Consider the following 18,598-nt stretch of genomic DNA (forward strand, 5'->3'; position numbering starts at 1 on the left):
ATGTCTTTTCATGAACTTGGCTCTTCTGTTGGCAACGTAATGGGTCTCTTTTTACCCATGGAGGTTTTGCTGACTACTGGAGCCCGTGTGGTTCAGCAGGGGAATCATATTAACACTTATGGAGAGCCTGCTCTATGCCAGGTCTGTGCTTGGCACTTTATCTGTTTCCTCTTTAATCCTCAAAATACCCTTTCAAGTAAATATTATAATTATCATTTTTAACAAATGGGAAAACTGAGACTCAAAGAAATTACGTGACTTGCTCAAGCTCATATGACTAGGAAGTGGTGGTCCCAGGACTTGAACCTGGGCCACAGGACTCCTCCTATGTCTTCATGTTTTTTTCTGTTGCGTTAGGTAAGCAGAGATGGGGGAGAGAAGTCTTCCCTCCCACCTCCTGCCTCCATGGCAGATGCCGCTAACTGATCTTGGCGCTTGCTTCCCTTGAGCTAGCACTATGTATAAGGCACAGACTGCATATACAGAAGTAGAAATTATGATCCATATTCTCTCAAGGAGTTTTGCTTTGACCTAGGTTAAAATATTACACAGCACTTAGAGTAGTAGTGTAAGGCTGTAAATAATCCCCTAGCCGTAAGTGCTAAAGAGATTCTGGGAAGCTTATGAATCATAGGATCCACCATCCTTTGTCTGAGAGCTGGCCTTCTCCCCACTTTTTAATTCCTTGGATTTCTTTTCTCAGTTTAGATATTACTCCTCCAATCCATAAATATCTTCTCTGAATCGGAGAGTACAGCACAGAACTGGGCCACATCCCCACTCTCATGGAACTTAATTTCTAGGAGGGAGACAGACCATGAACAAGCAAGTGCACACACACACATGCACGGGCCTTAGCTGGTCATTAAGTGTCGTGAGAAAGTGAAGCAAGGAGGAGATATAGAGAGGGTTGGAGTGTTACTTTGGGGAGGGTCCTCAGGGAAGGACTTTCTGATAGGGTGGCATTTGAGCTGCACCAAGAGGGAAGAGAGAGGAGTTGAGAGGCCATGTCCAAGGGCACCCCCAGGCCGAGGGAGCCAACAGAGCAAAGGCCCAGAGCAGGAGTGGCGTGTTCGTGGAATAGTAAGGAGACCTGTGTGGCTGGGGTGGAGGGAGCAGGGGGGAGTGGGTGTTGGAGATGGGAAATCAGAGACACTGTTCTCACTGGTACGGCTTTGGGCTTTCACTCTGGGCACGATGAGAACCCACTAGAGGGCTGAGCAGAGAGGTGACACGGTCAGACTTATGGTGGCCTTATGTGGAGAATGGAACATGGGGCAAGGTTTGCTGTCAGGAGGCAAGTCCAGCGGAACCGGTGGAACCGGTGGGAGTGAGGGATGGCTTGACCCAGGACCCCAGTGGTGAGGGGAAGAGAGATGGCTGGCTTCCAGAAATGCTGCGAAGGTGGAGCAGCCAGGATTTGTTGACAGATTGGATGTGGGGTGCTAGGGTCTGACTTGTGTCTCCCCCACGTTTGTGTGTTGAAGTCCTAACCCCTGGTACTTCAGAATTTGGAGATAGGATCTTGAAAGAGGTGATTAATGTGAAGTGTGAAGTGAGGTCATTGGGGTGGCTCTTAATCCAGTATGACTGGTGTCTTTAGAAGAAGTGGAGATTAGGACACAGATACACTCAAAGAAGAGACTGTGTGAGGACACAGAGCGAAGGCGGCCGTCTAGAAGCCGAGGAGAGAGGCTTCAGAAGAAACCAACCCTGTCGGCACCCTGATCTTGGACTTCCAGCCTCTAGAACTGTGAGAAAATAAATTTCTGTTGTTTCGGCCACCTAGTCTGAGGTATTTTGTTATGGTAGCCCTAGCTCCTAACATGTGGGAGAGAGAGAGGAGTCACTGATGATGCCCAGGAGTGGGGTCTGTTTCATGTCATGGTTACAAGAGTTTGGGAGCTGGCCATTTTCTTTCTTTCTTTCTTTTTTATTAACATATAATGTATTATTTTGGCCATTTTCTTTACAATGCTCAGAAGCACCAAGAGAGGTTGTCCTGCTGGCTTTTGCTATGAGGACTTTCCAGTCTACTACACATCTCTAGCAGTGCCAGAAGGCCACGGGGCAGGAGGGAGACACAGATGTGTGCCTTTACAAAGGGGGGAAGGACCCCCCACAAGAGCGTGAACACGTTTTGATGCTAGCACCCCGCTGAGATACAGAGCTCACTGTTCCTGTGTTCTAGGAGGTCCTCCTTCCTTCCTTCCCTGAATCCCTTTTGTTGTGAGTTCACCTGCATTTCCCCAAGCCAAATGGAGTTGGGCATGGTCACTGAGGGATAGGGGTCACCATCCTAGAAACAGAACAGTGCTCTGGGACTCCGTGACATCACTACAGCCCTGGCTTCAGACTCCGCCTATCTCGTTCATGGGTATCTGAGAGGGACTCACGTGTAGTTCTGAAACATTCCCCTGGTCTCAGCCCCCGCCCGGCTGTAGCCACAGTTTCCATTATCATGGTATGTCACCCATATTTGGGGATTCTGATTTCCTGCCCATGAGACTCTGATGGACACCATGAGGAAGCCTCCCCAGCCTCCAAACATCAACCAGGACTGCTGTGCGCTCTCTAGTTCTCAAGTGTTTCTGCCTCTTCAGTGGAAAGGCTCATTTTATGCGAGAGCTCCCCCTCTCTAGGAATTTGTACGGGGGCCCTTGGGAGCCTGCCCTGGAAGACGATTTGCATGTCTTTGGATGCGCGGCATTTAGTGTCAGCCCCGGCCTCGTCACACATCTGCTTACAGTGAGCTTGTGCATCATGACACCATTCTCCTTTCAAGCTGTGCTCCTTCTTCATCTGGGCTGCTGGCCCCTATCGCGGTTTGCTTGAGCCTGGGTAAGTGGATTTAAGGATTTGGTGATATATATCCAAGGTCAGCAAATGATGGCCAGCCATCTATTTTTGTAAATAAAGTTTTATTGGAACACAGCCATGCTCATTCTTTGATACCTTGCCTATGGCTGCTTTCAGAGCCCAACTGCAAAGAAGAGTGGTTGCTGCAGAGACCATCTGGCCTGCAAAGCTGAAAATATTTACTATCTGGCTCTTTACCAAAAGAGTTTGCCAGCCTCTGTGATAGATTTAGGTCAGCTAACTTTCACAAAGTGGATATGAGGACTAAAAAGACTACTACAAAAAATAAGTAAGAAAGTAAACAAATAACTCCACCATGGATTGTCAATAATATTAACATTGCTATACAAAAGGACAACAAGAAAAAGGCAGGGCTGTTTTTCTCCTGCCTATACAGCACAGTAAGAATCCTCTAATTAGGTCTGTCAAGAAGTTGGGGGTGGGCAGACATGAAAATGGATGGAAAGAAAGATAGATAAGAGAGAGAGAGGAGAGAGAGGAGAGAGAGAGGAATTGTGGCTACAGGTTACATGTCTAATTCAAAAAAAAAATGCTAGAGTGCATTTCCCCCCTTTCATTATCATGTATTTAGCACTTTTTATGGCCAAACACTGTTCTTAGGGGGCAGGCACTATAAAAACATCCCCATTTTATAGAAGAGGAAACTAAGGCACAGAGAGGCTAAGTAATCTGCCCAAAGTCACACAGCTAGTAGGTGGTGGGCAGGACTTGAATCCAAGCAGTTCGACTCCAGAGTGAATTGTCTTAAACGCTACATGAAATCATTTCTTAATTAGAAAACATAGACAGAAACAAACCCCACAATGTTTGGAAAGCACTACCTTAGTGGGTAGCCCTTTGGGGAAGGCTTGGCATCCCAGCTGGTGGCCCTTATTCCAAACCCTGGTGCACGGTGAAAGAACTTGGAGACCACTCCTTTAAAGGAACTTTGAGTTTTTAATTTTGAGCCTCGTGCCCAGGATGAATCCAGCAAATGTAGAAAGTAGCAGTGAAATAGAAGCTCAGGTGTGGGGGCCCATGGGGCATCTCCTGAGAATTTAGTGACTTGAGAAGGACTGGTTAGCAGGTGTCACAGCCCTGAGCACCCAAGACAGCTGAGAGCTCAGGCCCCTAGGGGAGGGAGGCTAAAGACCACTGGCATGGCTCTCGGTGGAGATTTGGCGTCCTTTCCTGTCTACCCCTCCTTAGGCCTCAGCTTTTTCATCTGTAAAATGAGGGAGCTCAGCTAGATGGTCTGTAGGACCGACTGGACCAACCAGTAGGGTTAAAACTATTCTGATTTCATATTTAATGAAATGGAGAAAATATTAATGTCATATTAATTTATGGGGGAGAAACCCTTTATATGACATTATTTCTGACTTTTGCAATTAAAAAAAAATGTAGCAGAAGGAAGGTATTTGTCCTCCCTCTTCCTTCTTCTGCTCCTGGGGAGGTCTTTTAGCAAAAGAATTTACTAGGATTCTCTGTCAGGCGGGAGCTCTATTCCAAGGGGTGGAAACACTGTCATCATTCTTCTGGAGCCAGGGATACCCCCAGGAGGATGGGCAAAGGGTTCTCAGCAGCTTTAACTGAAAAGGGTTGAGTAGGGACCCTGAGGGTGGAGAGAGAGACAGGAAAGGATACGAGACCATTCAAGGTAGACTGTGTGTGGACTACATCGCAACCCCAAGAGAACAGGAAAAGAGTATTTAGAAGCATCCTCTGCACATAGAAATGTGTTCATGAGCAAGACAGAGTTCTGCTAATGGCCCGTGTCCTTCCAGGTCTCAAAGACATGGCAACATGTTCTATGGCATTTAAAAAGATGGCTGCCACGTGAACCCTATTGGTCTCTGCCTGGTTGGATTCTTCTGGGTGACCTTTCTTTTCCTTCATTGTGCTTTTCTATACTTTCTAATTTTTCTGCAATAGGTATGTATCACTTATGTAATAAGTTATGTTAAGAATATTTTGATCTTATGGAATGTCTTTAATATCTTACTATCATATTTTGGCTATAAATAAGTGCCTCATAATTGGTCCATCAAGGGAGACTGGGCTCCCAGAAACTCTGAAATGGCTGGAATACTTTGTCTGTGAACTTGTGACAAGCAACTGCCACTTCTCAAAAGGAGCAGATGTTGAAAAGATTTTTGTGCTCTCTAGAAATACTTTGAATTGTGGGTCCCCTTTTTCTGGCCAAGAGTATACTCCACTGGGTGATGGTTTTGCACCAACTATGTGAGATGCTGTTCGGAATTAGTAGGCATGAGCTGGGGAAAGGTAGCTGTCGGTATGAAAATCATGAGCTTCCAAACTTAAATATTTGAGTGTTCTGTTAACCTGAATTAATACACCAACAGATATGTTGGGTCCTAAGTTAATGAGGCACTCTGAAAATGGTGTATTCAGGGGGTTCACATTTCTGGTTGGCTAAGTTTTATTCAGATTATTTTCATTGTCTGAGCCCACATTTTAGAAAATCGGTCCAAAGCATATCTGCCTGCTTCTCAGCCTTATTTAGCATTAACCTTAAATAGTGAATTCAACAGATTTCTTCTTCTACTTAGTGCCCTGTAAATTCTGGGACCATTGTATTACTCGTCTCTTCTTTATAGAGTTGGGAGCTGAGTGATTTGGTATAAAAATAAGCAGGTCCCTGGGAGAACACCTAGTGGTTGTTTTTAGAATGAATTTTTAAACATATTTTCCATCTCTGTTGAAATTCTCATTTTGTTCATGCGTTGTTCTTTTAGGATGAATTGGGGTGGAGTTTGCTTTTAGTCATTAGCATCTTTGCCCTAAAGGTAGAATTGACCCCTCGAAAGTACTGATTTCACTTGGATTGTTAACATTGGTAGGTTAGCATCAACTGTTAACTATTTAAAAAAAAAATTATAAGTGACCCAAATGAATGAACTGAGTTAGTCAAAAACAATCAAAGATCACCAGGGATGATCACCTTCCAAGCAGCGGCTGAAGTAGCCAGCACCAAGTGTTCAGACCACCTATCACCAGGGCCTGCTCCGAGTGTCATGAGGAATCAAAGAGACATAGGTAGAGAGTCTCTAACCATGAGAAGGCATCACCCAGTGGCCGTCAAATGCCACGTGGCTGAATGACAAGGAAGAGGGACAGTGTTAGTGTGGGGAGCACACTGGGTTGGGGCAGGTGGCCTGGATTCTCTCTCTGGCCCCGCACTGCTAGAGGCAAGCCACTCACATCTCTAGACCTCAGTTTCCTCATGTGAAAATGAGGTATTCAACTCAATTTCAGAAGGACCTGCAACCTCTGAGACACCAGAGCAGATGGTTTGCTGAAAGAGGGCCCGAGGGTTTGTAGCAGGAACTGTGTCATTTGACGGGTGAGTCAGACTGGGGGCATCGGGAAAATAATGTCTTCCCAATCAACACCAGGGCATAGGCAATTAGGAAACACACTTAGCTGATGGCTTGAGTGTCTGTTCCATTTGGAGGATAGATTCCTGAAGAGGGACAGGGTGACTCATCAGATGGCTGTAACCTGATGAAATACAACTATCCAATTTCCTTGCTCTGATTCCAGGCAAGCAAATGATCTTAATTTGGTTTTCCAAGGCAGTTTCCCCAGGCAAGAAGAGGGATAAGTTATGGCAATTGGAAATTGACATTCTTTTGTGGGAGCAAAATTAGATCACATGTGAGAAATGACTGTGAAATTAAATAAAGTGGCATTCAAATGCAAAGAAACAGCATCCTTATTAATATCACCATTAGTTATGAATCATCTTTGTGCTGATTTGGTTAGCTTTTGAACCATTTTTTTTCCTTTTTTCAGAGCTAGTAAACCCTGGGTGCCTTGGTGATTATAGATAGTCTGGGTTTGCAAAATCAGAGGCAAAATTTACTAACATTTACATGGTGCTTTTTTTTTTAAGATTTTATTTATTTATTCATGAGAGACAGAGAAAGAGAGAGGCAGAGGCAGAGGGATAAGCAGGCTTCCCACGGAGCAGGGAGCCTGATGCGGGGCTCAATCCCAGGACCCTGGGATCATGACCCGAGCCGAAGGCAGACGCTTAACCGACTGAGCCACCCAGGCGCCCCTACATGGTGCTTTTGCATGAAATATCCCAGTAGCTCTGGGAGAGAGAGAATACTATGTTCCTGGTCTCCAGCTCAGGAAGGCTCAGTACTATAGGGCTAGGAAGTGTTCAGGCTTGCAGTTAAACCTAGATCTTGGGACTCCAAATCCTAATCGCAGTATGGCTGCTTCTGAAGGGAGTGAATGTTCTTCTCCCATTGCCTCCCCCCACACTCACACACATTACCACAGGAGATCTGTGCCCGATCTTGAAGGAGTTGAAGCAGAAGGTAATCTGTTCTGGAGATCATGGAATTGCTTCTCTTTCCCTCTTCAAATGCCACTTGAAGCGCATTCATAGAGCCTTTCCAGAGGATGCCCCGTGGCAGAGTCTGCTGGGCTTCCCTTAGTCCTTCGACTCAGGCTCGATCTGCTTGCTGCAGGTGTAGAAAGCGCCTATTTCTTTCTGCAGTCTCGGGGGGAGGGGGGTGTTGGGCTCCTACCTGACTTCCTCTGAAAGTTTGGTCTGGATGTTCCTGCTGAAGGTGGCTAGGGACCCTCGGCTGGGACAGCTTCCCCAGATCAGCACTGCCTGACTTAGCCCACCCAGGTTCCTGCATCTCTGCAGCCAAAGCTGTCTGGCTCAGATTACCAGAGGGGAGGGAGGGCAGGTCTGAATCTCTGGATCTCTGGGCCCTAGGTACACTGCAAGCCCGAGCTCTCCATCTGCTTTGGCAGAGTGGGATCTTTGGACCCAGACCCTTCCCATTCACAGAGAGAAGGGGAAGACCGCTGCCTGCCTGAGAATTTGTAGAAGCTCAGGAAAAAGATGAACTGGCCCTATTCCTGCATCTCCTTTTGCTGGATTTACTTGGCTGTCTCCAGACTGAGAGGTAAGAGGCTGATGGGTGTGTAACCATCTCAGCTCATTTGGGGCCACTTCTTTCGTGGCAGTGGGCCAGCAAACAGAATAAATGCTCTCACTGCGAGGAAATGTTCGTGCCTCTTATTGATGAGCCAGAAAAAAAACTCTCATATACCCAAAGCTTGCCCCTAGCTGATGCTGGGTGGTGCCCAGTTCTAGTCCTCAGTTTGCTGTTCTTTGCTTTGAAATATACATGACATTGCATGTTGATCCAGGTCCCTCTTTTTGAGCAGCTGTAGAAGCAGCAGATGGAAAATATGCTCAGAAGTTGTTTAATGACCTTTTTGAAGATTATTACAATGCTCTTCGTCCAGTGGAAGATACAGATAAAGTCCTGAATGTCACCCTGCAAATTACACTTTCTCAGATTAAGGACATGGTGAGTAACATAAAGTGGTGACTCTTTGAAATGGTGCTTAGGTTGAAACTAACCGTGTTTTCCAAAGAGGTGTCTTACCTGGAATTTGAGAGAAAATGAGAATAGACAGCAACATGTACAAGCTGGTGGGGGAAGGAAATACCAAGGAAGGAAACTCTCTACAAAAGTAATTTCGCTAGATGTTAACCTAATCCTGGCCATTAACAGTAACAGCCTTGATCATCCAAACAGGGATGGTGTCATATATCACATGATTCCCTTTCTATGAAATGTCCAAAATAGGCAGAACCCTGGAGACAGAAAGCAGAGTAGTGGTTGCCAGGGGCTGTGGGAAGAATGGGGGAATAGTGGGTGATGAATTGATGGTCATAAGGTTTCTTTTTTGGGTGGACAAAACTGTTCTGGAATTGGATAGTGGTGATGGTTGCACAATATCATGACTATACTATAAGCCACTGAACCATACACTTTAAAATGGCTAAATGTTGAGTTTTGTGTTATATGAATTTTATTCCTGTTTTTTAAAAAAAGAAAGGTGGTGTTTTAAGATGGCATATCTTATTTAGTGCTTATATGCATTTAGGTCACGAAGTTGTGAAACTTGACTTTCTTCTGTACATTGTAGATATTTCCTGACTTTCTTATTCAAGTGAATCATCAGTGGATCAACTTTCAGAGAAATTTGGGCTGTTGATCGATGCAAAGATCTGATGGCTTAAACACCTGTCCACTTTACATTCAGAACACTAAATCAAGCAGAAAAAAAAATGGCTTTGACAGTCAGTCAAAGGGATAGACTAGAAACGCTCTCATTGATTTAATGAAAGTAGATTTGTGCTCTTGGAATTTCTGTTGTAAAGAACAAGTGCTCTAAAGATGGAAGGCATTTGGTTGAAGTGTCTACTGGAGAGTTATATCATGGTTACTTGTACAGGACGAAAGAAACCAGATTCTGACTGCCTATTTATGGATCCGCCAAATCTGGCATGATGCGTATCTCACGTGGGATCGAGACCAGTATGATGGGCTGGACTCCATCAGGATCCCCAGTGACCTGGTGTGGAGGCCTGATATTGTCCTATACAATAAGTAAGTATGAGTCAGTCCTTTCTCACGAATGAGCTTATTGATTTACAAAGAATTGAAACATAATGAAAAAAGAATGTTTAAAACATGCTTGAAGTTAAGTACCAATTCATCCCAGTGCCTAGGCCCTGGGATGATGATGATAAAATCTTAGATAATAAAATAATAGGTCATAAAAACTTAGAGCTATAGTCCCCTTTTGGATGAGAACCTGCATTTTGGGCTGTACTAGTTTCCTAGGGCAACGGTAACGAAGTACCACAAACTGGGGTGCTCAAACAGCAGAAATGTATTCTCTCCCAGTTCTGGAGGCTAGATATCCAAGGTTGGTTCCTTCTGAGGCTGTAAGGGAGAATGTGTTCCATGCCTCTCCTCTAGCTTCTGGTGGTCGCTGGCAGCCTTTGTTGTCCCTGCGCTTGTAGAAGCATCACCGTGATCTCTGCTTTCCTCTTCACCTGGTGTTCTTCCTGTGTGTTGTCTGTGTCCATTTTTCCCTTTTATAAAAATAAAACTCATGTTGTATTAGGGGCTCACCCTACTCCGGTATGACCTTGTCTTAATTAATTATATCCACAATGACCCTATTCCAAATAAGATTACATTCTGAGGTGCCAGGGGCTAGGATTTCAACGTATAAATTGGGGGAGGGCACAATTCAACTCATAATAGTGGTGGTCCCTTCTCCAAGATCATGTATCAATAACAATGATACTACTAAGATTAAATCAGAATGGGCCAGCTAGCGGCTGGCCTGTGGATTTTGGACACTGGAGTGGAGGATGAACTAGATCATAAAATCTTCAGTTGCCCTTTCTTGGTTTCAGAGCAAGGGGCCTTGAGTAAAGGGTAGAAGGTTTATGTTTCTCAAACTGTAAAGTGCACATGAAGAGCTTTGTTAAAATACAGATTCTGATTCAGTAGGTCTGGGGTAGAGTTTGATGTTCTTCATGTCCACAAGCTCCAGAGGTCTGTGCTGCTGGTTCTTGGACCACACTTTGAGGAGGAACCACATTGCTCTATTACAATTCAGGTTCCGTTGCTCCACCTGTTGTCAAAGGAGCTTCTCTCTTTTTATTCTGGAACCCAAGGTCCTGTGGGTTGGGAATGGTTCCTCTTTGACTCAGAACGGGGTGAATGAGGGGCAGTTCAGAGGGGCTCTCCTGAGAGCTCAGCCTTCTAGTGGGCATGAGTTTCTTTTCAGGAAGAAACACTGGTGGGTTGCAGCCTGGATTTTAGCCTTATTCCTTACTCAGAGAGCTCATCCAAGGGTCATGACCTATTGAATCATAGCACTCATCCTGCTGACCATTTTCCACTCTGTGTGGCGAGAGGGCCCTTCCATATTCCTTTCCAAGCAAGACAACATCCCATGGCTACTGCTTTTATTATTCCAGTTTACTCCCCCCTTCTCTCTCTCTCTCTCTCTCTCTCTCACACACACACACACACACAGAGAAGGCAAGAGAATGAGCCATGTTGTCCATTAGCTCCTCTCACTCACAGGGTGCAGATAATCAGAGAATATAGTTGATATAGATCACTAACAGCATTCTATCAGTTCTAACAGTTCTTCCTGGGAAACAAACAGAATGCTGGTTCTCCTCTTCCTCCTGCTTTGGTTGGCTGAAGCAATGACTAACTCTTACTGACATGCTTCTTTGCAAGCTTGCATGGTCATCTAAGTTGAACCTGCCCCAGTCCCCGCTTATTCCAGAAACCAGTTGTGTGCTCATGAGCTCACACAGACCTACTGTGGCTTTGGTAAATTCTGTCCCTTTCCCCCCCAGATCATTGGCCTTGAGATGTGTGAGTTCTCTTCCCTGTCCCTTTTACACACAGAATCTTTTCATCACACTGAGTAATCAACTCTTCTGTTCCTCTGGGTTGACTCTTTAGTCTTCTCTTCCCTCCTGTCTCAGATAGTTCTGTTTCGGATCCTTTATTCTGCTTTGCATTCTCTTTCTCAGTAATGTCAGAGTTTTATTACTTAGAGGAAACTCTAAATGTGGCTATGGTTGGATATCATTTGCATTCCTATAACCAGCTAAAATGAGACTAGAAGAGAGTTACAGGATCAGGCAAAGAAGGGACCTCGGTCATAACCATTTCCCTGACCCTGATCCGTCTAGCTGAATCCCTGGAACTGTAGACTCTTCTGATCCCAGATATAATATTCTCATTATTTCTCAGAAGGTGGCATTGAACCTTGTAGACCACAAAATGGGCTTTCTGAGTGGCGGTGGGGAGAGGAAAGAGGGCTATGTGGTAGTGATCCAGTCAGGTGTGATAGATAGTTTGGATGGGAAGATGCTTCACATCTAGATTCACCACTGGAACCTGAATCCATGGGCTGGACTTGCTAGGGTGTGATCAGGATGGTGATGGGTCTGGGAGCTACTTCATGTGAGGAGCAGTTGAATTTGTTGATGCTTGGTTTGGAAGCTAGCAGTTCTTGGGAAGACTTGATGGTGATGTTAGGCAATCAAGGAGAAAATAAGGGAGAGAAAAGAGAGAAATTTGCTCTAGAGGACAAAAACCAAGACAATGAAAAGTTAAAGGGAAGATAAACAATTAAAAAAATAATCATAATGAATAACTTGAGAAATCAATATTCTCAAGAAGTAGTGAGCTCTTTAGCAATATAGTTATTCAAGCAGATACTGCCTCTGTTACCAAATCAGTAAAGGAATAAATAAACAGGGGCTCAAAATTCTGGTGAGGTTGTTTAGTCTAAGTATATGGCCAATATAATGGTTAGTGCAAGAGGCTGCAAGGACTCCTGACATTAGATCGGGTAGAGACTAGGTTATAGAAATTCCGAATGTGCATTTATTATGAGAGAGTTCTAATGGTTGGGTTTTCATGGGCCATCTTAACACTTGGATTTTAGAGCTAGTGAGGAATTGGGTACTCTATCATATTCAGAAAGATTTGTCTAGATTTTAGCACTAGGGTTTGTTTAAGTCATCTAGTGGTTGAGAAAATGGCAAACCTGCTAGATGAGATTGTATGTAAAGGAGGGAAAGAGGAACAGGTTTGAGGAAAACAATGATGAGTTTGGTGTGGGACCTGTTCAGTTTGGGGGACCAAAAGGAACATTCACGTGGAGACAACCAATGAAGGGACTGAAAAGGCAATCCTCAAACCTGGAAAGAAGGTTGGGGAAGAGATATCAAAAGCCCTGTGAGCCCTTATAGAACTACTCAAGGAAGGAAAGAAAATGACTACAGATAAAGTTGGTGAAACTCTTCACGGCAGACATTCACAAAAGACACTTGAAAGAAATGGTTAAAGGGGTAGAAGGAGAAATGAGAGAGAGAGTTGTGTCGTAGAAACCACGGGAAGAAAGGATGTCGAGGAACAACCTATACTGTGAAATGCTTGGGAAGAGTTGAATAGATTAGGGACCCAGAACAGGTTTTTAGATTTGTGTGTTTGCAAGTTATGAATGACCTTTGAGAGAGCACATGTTGGGAAGAAGCCAAATTGCAAGAATAAAAACAAAATGGGGAATTGACAGCAGCGTGTATCATTTCCAGTGTGTAGAAAGAGAGGTGGGATGTGGGAAGTGCCTTAGAGGAAGGGAAGTTGGTAGGAGAGACTGGGGAACAGCATTGGGAAGGGTCTCAGTGAGCCAGAGAGAGTAAGAGAAACCAAGAGATGCAAAATCCTGAAGGAGACATGGGAGGAAAGGAATCATAGTACCAAGAGGGAAATTAACCTTCGAAAGAAAGAGGGGGACTTCTTTTTGATATGGAATTGTCCAAATAGATTCTCTCTGATCCTGAGATCTCTCCTCTTACACCAAAGAAGGTAGGATGGGTGAGTGATATTCTCAGTTCATCATAGTGCTCACTTTTCATTCAGCTAACTATATACATTTCTCATCGTTACAGAGGTTAGGTTCAGGGATTTTCAAAAAACTTCATCTTGTTACTTCATCTTTGTCACAAAGACCCTCATTAAAGATACTTCTCTTTAAACCCTCATTAAAGACCCTCATTAAAAATTGAGCACCCACGTTAACTGTAATGGTCTGATTTGGTCCACTTCAATCAGACCATTACAGTTAATGTTGTGGTGCCCAATTTTTAATAAGTGGGAAAAAATAATTTAAAAACATGACAGTTCTTTGATCCAGCACATCTTCTCCTGGCAATTTAATCTAAGGAAAGAGTCAGTGGATAAATGCAAAGATTCGACTATAGCATTGCTTGTAAATGCAAAACCTGGAAACGACAATGTTGAACATTGATGGATTGGTTAAATAAGTATGGCATATCTATATAATAGAATATAAAGGAAACTATTGGCCATGAAAATAATGTTGCAGGAGAATATGAATGAATAACCACATTTTAAATTTTGTATCATCTTTTTTTGGGGGGTAAATTAACTTTTTTATTTCGGGATAATTTTAGATTTCCAGAAAAGTTGCAAAGATGGTACAGAGAGTTCCCATATACCCTTCACCTAGCTTCCCCTAATGTTACATCTAGTGTTACATCAAAATAACATAGTACATTTGTCAAAATGAATACAATATTATTAATTAAACTATAGACTTTATTTGGATTTCATCAGTTTTTCCACTAATGTACATTTTCTGTTCCAGAATCCAATCCAGGATACCGTACATATTACATTTAGCCATAATACATTTTATAGGGAAAAAATGATAAGGAAGATGGGGAAAAATGCATTAAATGTTAATAAGAACTTATCAGTTAGGGTTGTAAGCATTGGAAACTGACTTTGGCTACCTTCTGAAAAAAGGAATTTGTTGAAAGGGTATGGTACAGCTCACTGAATTAAAGGAAAAAAAAAAAAAACAATGACCAGTTCTTAGAAAGGACAGAGTGGATAGACTGGGACTGCTCTAGAGTTTGAGACAGCAGGGATTACTGAGCTGGTTTATTTATTTGTTTTATAAGGAGGCATCACCAGAGTGACTGTTTTTGGTCTTTGGGTCACTCTGCTTAAGATCTAAACTCCAGGGAGAGTGAATCAGTTGGATCTAGCACAGGTCACATGGCCAGCCCCTGGCCAGGGGAGGCTGGAGCACCTTGATCAACATTTCATCTGCCTTGCAATGGTGGTGGAGAAAGTCATTCTCTAAAGGAAAATAGAAATTCTGTACCCAGGCATAAATGTTGATAAAGCAAAAAGAAAATATATCTAGAATAAATTATCTCTTAATTATGGGTCAATGAATTTTTTTTTAAGATTTTATTTATTTGAGAGAGAGGGAGTGAGTGGGAGGGAGAGGGAAAGAGAATCTGAAGCAGACTCCACACTGAGTGCAGAGCCCACCGCAGGGCTGGATCCCAAGACCTCGAGATCATGACCTGAGCTGAAACCAAGAGTTGGATGCTTAACCGACTGAGCCACCCAGGCGCCCTTGGGTAAATGAACTTTTGTCTGCGTTTTTCAAATAAACATATACAACTCTTCCAACAGCAACAAAAGGCTATTTTAATATTCTTGTGCCCAAAGTTAACAAATCAGGTAAGTAGAGCCTCCCTATTAGATTTTAGCCTCCACATATTTACTTTTTATCTAGATGTTTGAATCGTCATACCTGGACTAAGAGAGTGGCTTTGGAAATGAAGAGGAAGGGGCATAGAGCAGAGATGCTTTAAAGGAAGCATCCAAGAGACGTTGGCCCTGAGTAGTTACAGGAGATGGAGGAGAGGGGCAAATTGGAGTTGATTCTGACTTTCAGCTGGGGTGACAGGGAGAATGGTGATCCATTGCCAGAGACACCAAAAGGATGTGCACAGGTCAGTGAGCTATCCAGAGTAAGGAAGTTGATGAGTTGTCTTGACAAGTGGCTTTCATTCTCCTCCTCTGACCTCCAGGGCTGATGATGAATCTTCTGAGCCTGTGAACACCAATGTGGTCTTGCGCTATGATGGGCTGATCACCTGGGATGCACCAGCCATCACCAAAAGCTCCTGTGTGGTGGATGTCACCTATTTCCCTTTTGATAACCAGCAGTGCAACCTGACCTTTGGTTCCTGGACCTACAATGGCAACCAGGTGGACATAGTCAATGCCCTAGACAGTGGCGACCTCTCCGACTTCATCGAAGATGTGGAGTGGGAGGTCCATGGCATGCCCGCTGTGAAGAATGTTATCTCCTATGGCTGCTGTTCTGAGCCTTACCCTGATGTGACATTCACTCTCCTTCTGAAGAGGAGGTCCTCCTTCTATATCGTCAACCTCCTCATCCCATGTGTCCTCATCTCTTTTCTGGCCCCCTTGAGTTTTTATCTCCCAGCAGCATCTGGGGAAAAGGTCTCCTTGGGAGTGACCATCCTGTTGGCCATGACTGTATTTCAGCTTATGGTGGCAGAGATCATGCCGGCCTCAGAAAATGTCCCACTGATAGGTGAGCTCACAGGCCTTACACTTTGAGCCTAGCTTTGTAGTGAGTGGGATTGTATCTGTTCCTTTAAAGTCAGAACCATCAGGTCAATTCCAGACTCAACACAAGCTGTCACATGCTTCATTTAGTGTCTTCAGTTGGCATCTTTGAATACAGAGATATCTGTTCTCCAGAACCGGTCTTACGGTGTCTGGGTTTACGTGAAGGGGGAAAGGAGAGGCAATATAGTTTAGAGCAGTGGTTCTCAAAGTGTGATCCCTGGACCCCCAGTGCAACATCGTTTTGGAAAGGCAGATTCTCAGAGCCTACCCCAGACCTACTGAATTAGAAACTTTGGGGCGAGGCCCGGCCAATCTGTTTTAACAAGACTTCTGGGTGATTTTGATGCACTTTCTGTCCACTGGCTTAGAAGTTAAGGCCCTGATTTTGAAGTTAAATCTGCATTTGAACTTAGATTTCACCACTCATTTCTTAACGATTGATCTTAGGCAAGTTACTTAGTCTTTGTTTCTGCTTCATTGCCTGGAAAGGGTGTGTAATTGCTACTCATTGTGTGGTTGCTTAGTGTAGAAGCTGGTGTATGGTAAGTGCACCCTAAGTAGTGACTATTATTGTCTTTTCACAGCACACAGTATCTCTTCTTGGGAAAGGGCGGCAAACAGGATAGAAATGCTTGACTGGATTTTTCAGCCCATCATCTACCCTTAATAGAATAATCCTTAACCTTTATTGGATATAGTAGATGTGGGAGGGCTTATTAAAATGCAGGTTTCTACACTCAAAGAGTGTAGAACAACTTGACTTGCATGATATGAGTTATCCGTCTTTTAAAAGTGTGGTAAAACTCACCTATAAAACCAACTCTGGAGCTTTTCTACTCCAATGTTCTTTCTTCTTACATTAAATTTGATGTCTTATGTATTTCTAGAAATTTCATCTAGATTTTCAAATATGTTATCATACAGCTAAATATTATTTTATTGCATTCTTAATTTCTATTCTGTTATTTCTTCTTTTACATTCTCCCTCCCTCTCTACCACCCCCCCCACCTTGCTTCTATTCTGTAAGTGGCTTTATCAAAGGTTTATCAATCAATCTTATTCCTTTTTTTCAAATAGCTTTTGCTTTTGTTCATCTTTTTGGTTTTTTGTTCTATATTTTAGAAATCTGTGCCCTTACCTTTATTATTTCTTTCCTTAATTTTCCTTTTTCATGAATATTGCTTTATGCAGTCACACGTTAAAGACTAATAGTGACACAGAGGCTTCTTCCTTACCCAACAGTAATGAGATCTGAAGACAATTCTGAGAGTTGCCCAAAATTGTTGTTTATTGAAAGTGGAATTTTTTCACATCATGATCTCAGCAAACATTTAGAAACCTTTCACTCAGTGAAGGGACAGTGCTGAGAACTTTACATGTACCATCTCAATTAAGCCTCGCCCTATTCCATGAATTAGATCCAATTATTATACTCATTTTACAGAGAAGGAAGCTGAGGCTCAGCAGGAAGATCTAACTTGCCCCAGTCTAGTAAGTGACAGACCTGGGATTTGAATCTAGGAAGTTTGATTCAGAAGCTTATACTGGGAACCATTAGTGTATACAGCTTCCTTAGAAAAGGTGTTTGTATATTTTTGAGGGGAACATGAGGCCAGTTTTAAGCTAATTTGGTTGTGGTTATTTTCCAGGCAAATACTACATAGCCACAATGGCCTTGATCACAGCCTCCACCGCCTTGACCATTATGGTGATGAACATCCACTTCTGCGGGGCTGAGGCCCGGCCGGTGCCACACTGGGCCAGGGTCGTCATCCTGAAATATATGTCCAGGGTCTTGTGTGTCTATGATGTGGGTGAGAGCTGCCTTAGCCCCCGCCACGACAGGGAGCAAACCCACCTCACAAAGGCTTATGGCAAACTTCCAGAGCCAAATCAGCAAACAGACAGAAACAAAGGACTTCCCAGAAAGAAGGAAATAAACAAACTGGTAAAGAATGACTTGGGGTGCCATGGTGAGAACCCACAGGATGCTGACAGTTATTGTGCACAGTACAAGGGGCTGATGAGGAATATCGAGTACATTGCCAAGTGCCTCAAACACCACAAGGCCACCAATTCCAAGGGGAGCGAGTGGAAGAAGGTTGCAAAGGTCATAGACCGATTCTTTATGTGGGTTTTTTTCATTATGGTGTTCGTGATGACTGTTTTGATCATTGTAGGAGCAGATTAGTGGGCATTTGGTGTATGGAGACAAATAAATAAAATTCCCTGTGATCTACTCTAATATTTTTCCAAGTCAGATTTACACAGACACAGACACACACACACACACACACACACACACACACACATGCAAACACATACATATAATTTATATATATAAATAAATATATATCTAAGATTTAGGGGTTATGGTGTGTTTACTTTCCTTTTTTTTATTTTTAAAGTAGGCTCCACACCCAGCATGGAGCCCACCATTGGCCTGAACTCACGATCCCAAGATCAAGACTGGAGCTGAGGTCAAGTGTTGGCCACCCAATGACTGAGCCACCCAGGCGTCCCTGTTGGGCTCACTTTTTATTTTTAATTTCAAATCAATATTATAGCTACCTGTTAAGTTTAGCAGAAAAAAAATTGTTAAGCAAGAGGTCCAAAATTTCAAGGGTAGGAAGATGAAGGAAATAAAAAAGGATCCCTTTGAGAGCCTACCAGAGTGGTAGGTGGCTGGCCTTTAGATCACACAATTAACATGGCAGATAACACAGTACCTTACATTACTGTTTAAAATTTAGAGCAAAACAAAACAAATTTCATTTTCCCCTTCACCCATATTTTTAAAAAGATTTTATTTATTTGAGAGAGAGAGAGAGAGAGCACGCAGAAGCATGTG

The 18,598-nt window shown here is 43.4% G+C and overlaps 1 protein-coding gene across 1 annotated transcript; it reads left to right on the forward strand.

Annotated features, from left to right (window-relative positions):
• Positions 1-7,416: 7,416 nt before the first annotated feature.
• CHRNA9 (cholinergic receptor nicotinic alpha 9 subunit) lies at positions 7,417-18,026 on the forward strand. The gene is made up of 5 exons (XM_035726430.1): positions 7,417-7,817; positions 8,083-8,228; positions 9,163-9,317; positions 15,176-15,708; positions 17,397-18,026. Exons 1-5 carry the CDS (start codon positions 7,754-7,756, stop codon positions 17,936-17,938), a joined length of 1,440 nt encoding a protein of 479 aa, XP_035582323.1. The 5' UTR covers positions 7,417-7,753; the 3' UTR covers positions 17,939-18,026.
• Positions 18,027-18,598: the final 572 nt, after the last annotated feature.

This window comes from Zalophus californianus, chromosome 2 (genome assembly GCF_009762305.2).
Source record: "Zalophus californianus isolate mZalCal1 chromosome 2, mZalCal1.pri.v2, whole genome shotgun sequence".
NCBI classification, from domain to species: Eukaryota; Metazoa; Chordata; class Mammalia; order Carnivora; family Otariidae; genus Zalophus; species Zalophus californianus.